Source organism: Physeter macrocephalus, chromosome 21, assembly GCF_002837175.3.
Source record: "Physeter macrocephalus isolate SW-GA chromosome 21, ASM283717v5, whole genome shotgun sequence".
In the NCBI taxonomy this organism is placed as follows: Eukaryota; Metazoa; Chordata; class Mammalia; order Artiodactyla; family Physeteridae; genus Physeter; species Physeter macrocephalus.
In genome coordinates, this window is record NC_041234.1 from 38,875,290 (window position 1) to 38,876,302 (window position 1,013).

Here is a 1,013-nt window from a genome sequence, read left to right on the forward strand (position 1 = left end):
AGTGGCAAATGTGTAATACCAGCGACTTCCTTTAAGTAAAACTGTTAGATGCTGCTTTCTAAATGCCTCTACTCTAACCCACCCTCTTCTCTCCATCCCTATGCCTCTACCTTAGTTTAGACCGCTACCATGTAAATCAGTTTATGTATCGCATCTTCTTGGAGGACAGAGCCCCTCAAATCCCTTTAGGCACTCATGCAGATTGCAATCCAGCTCCTGCCTCCCTCGGGGATCTCACCTTAGTCTACCATCTTCCCGCAAGCAACCCACCCTCGTGAACTCGCACTGCGCTCGCCCTACCCAGCAGGCACCCTGCTGTTTTCCACGTCTTTGCAAATGCCATTCCCTTGGCCTACAGGGGAACAGAGAGATCCAGTTCCTTCTCACGTGGGGAGGGCGCCTGTGGCTTATGATCAGTCATCATAGTCCCTATACTGTCAGACAAATTGGGCCCAGAGGAGACTGACATCATTCTCCACTTACCCGCTTTGTACCAGCAAGTGAAGTAATGAAACACAAGCGACGGCACCGCGGGCTCCACAGCCAAGGCGTCCTCAGGGGTCTCGGGCTCGGTAGCCATGACGACCTCAGGTGCTGCAAACCCCGCCCCCTGGGGACCTGTACTCTTCCACCCGCTTGCCACGGAGGAAGGTGTCTTTCCGGCGTGTATCACGGGACATGCGCTGTGCGCACGCGCGCTGCTTCCCAGGCTCCGAAGGCTCCACCCACCAGTGCCACTTACTGACCTTTGGGGTCTGAGGTCAAAGCGGGTCTCAAACACAATAGGCGAGTCAGTAGGATGTAGGGATAGCGGGCAGCGGCCAGCACCGCTCCTCACAAATATTTGCGGGGCGACGAAGCAGGCAGGCTAAGGCCCCTCGGCCTCGCGGCGTCACTCCTGCGCCGGTCGGCGCGTGTCGGGGTAGCTTCGCTTGCGAGTGCGTGATTCGCCGGTCGCCCCTCCGCCGGGCTTCAGCCACTCCCGGAAGGGGTCGTGCGGGCCGGCTGCTCGG

At 58.2% G+C, this 1,013-nt stretch overlaps 1 protein-coding gene across 1 annotated transcript in view; it reads right to left on the minus strand.

Annotated features, from left to right (window-relative positions):
* LOC129391728 (protein Abitram-like) overlaps positions 1-580 on the minus strand; it is a 169,404-nt gene extending 168,824 nt beyond the window's left edge. The window contains exon 1 of the mRNA XM_055081788.1: positions 484-580. Coding sequence (XP_054937763.1) covers positions 484-580 — 97 coding nt within the window. The remainder of the gene's footprint in view (positions 1-483) is intronic.
* Between the last annotated feature and the right edge of the window lie 433 nt (positions 581-1,013).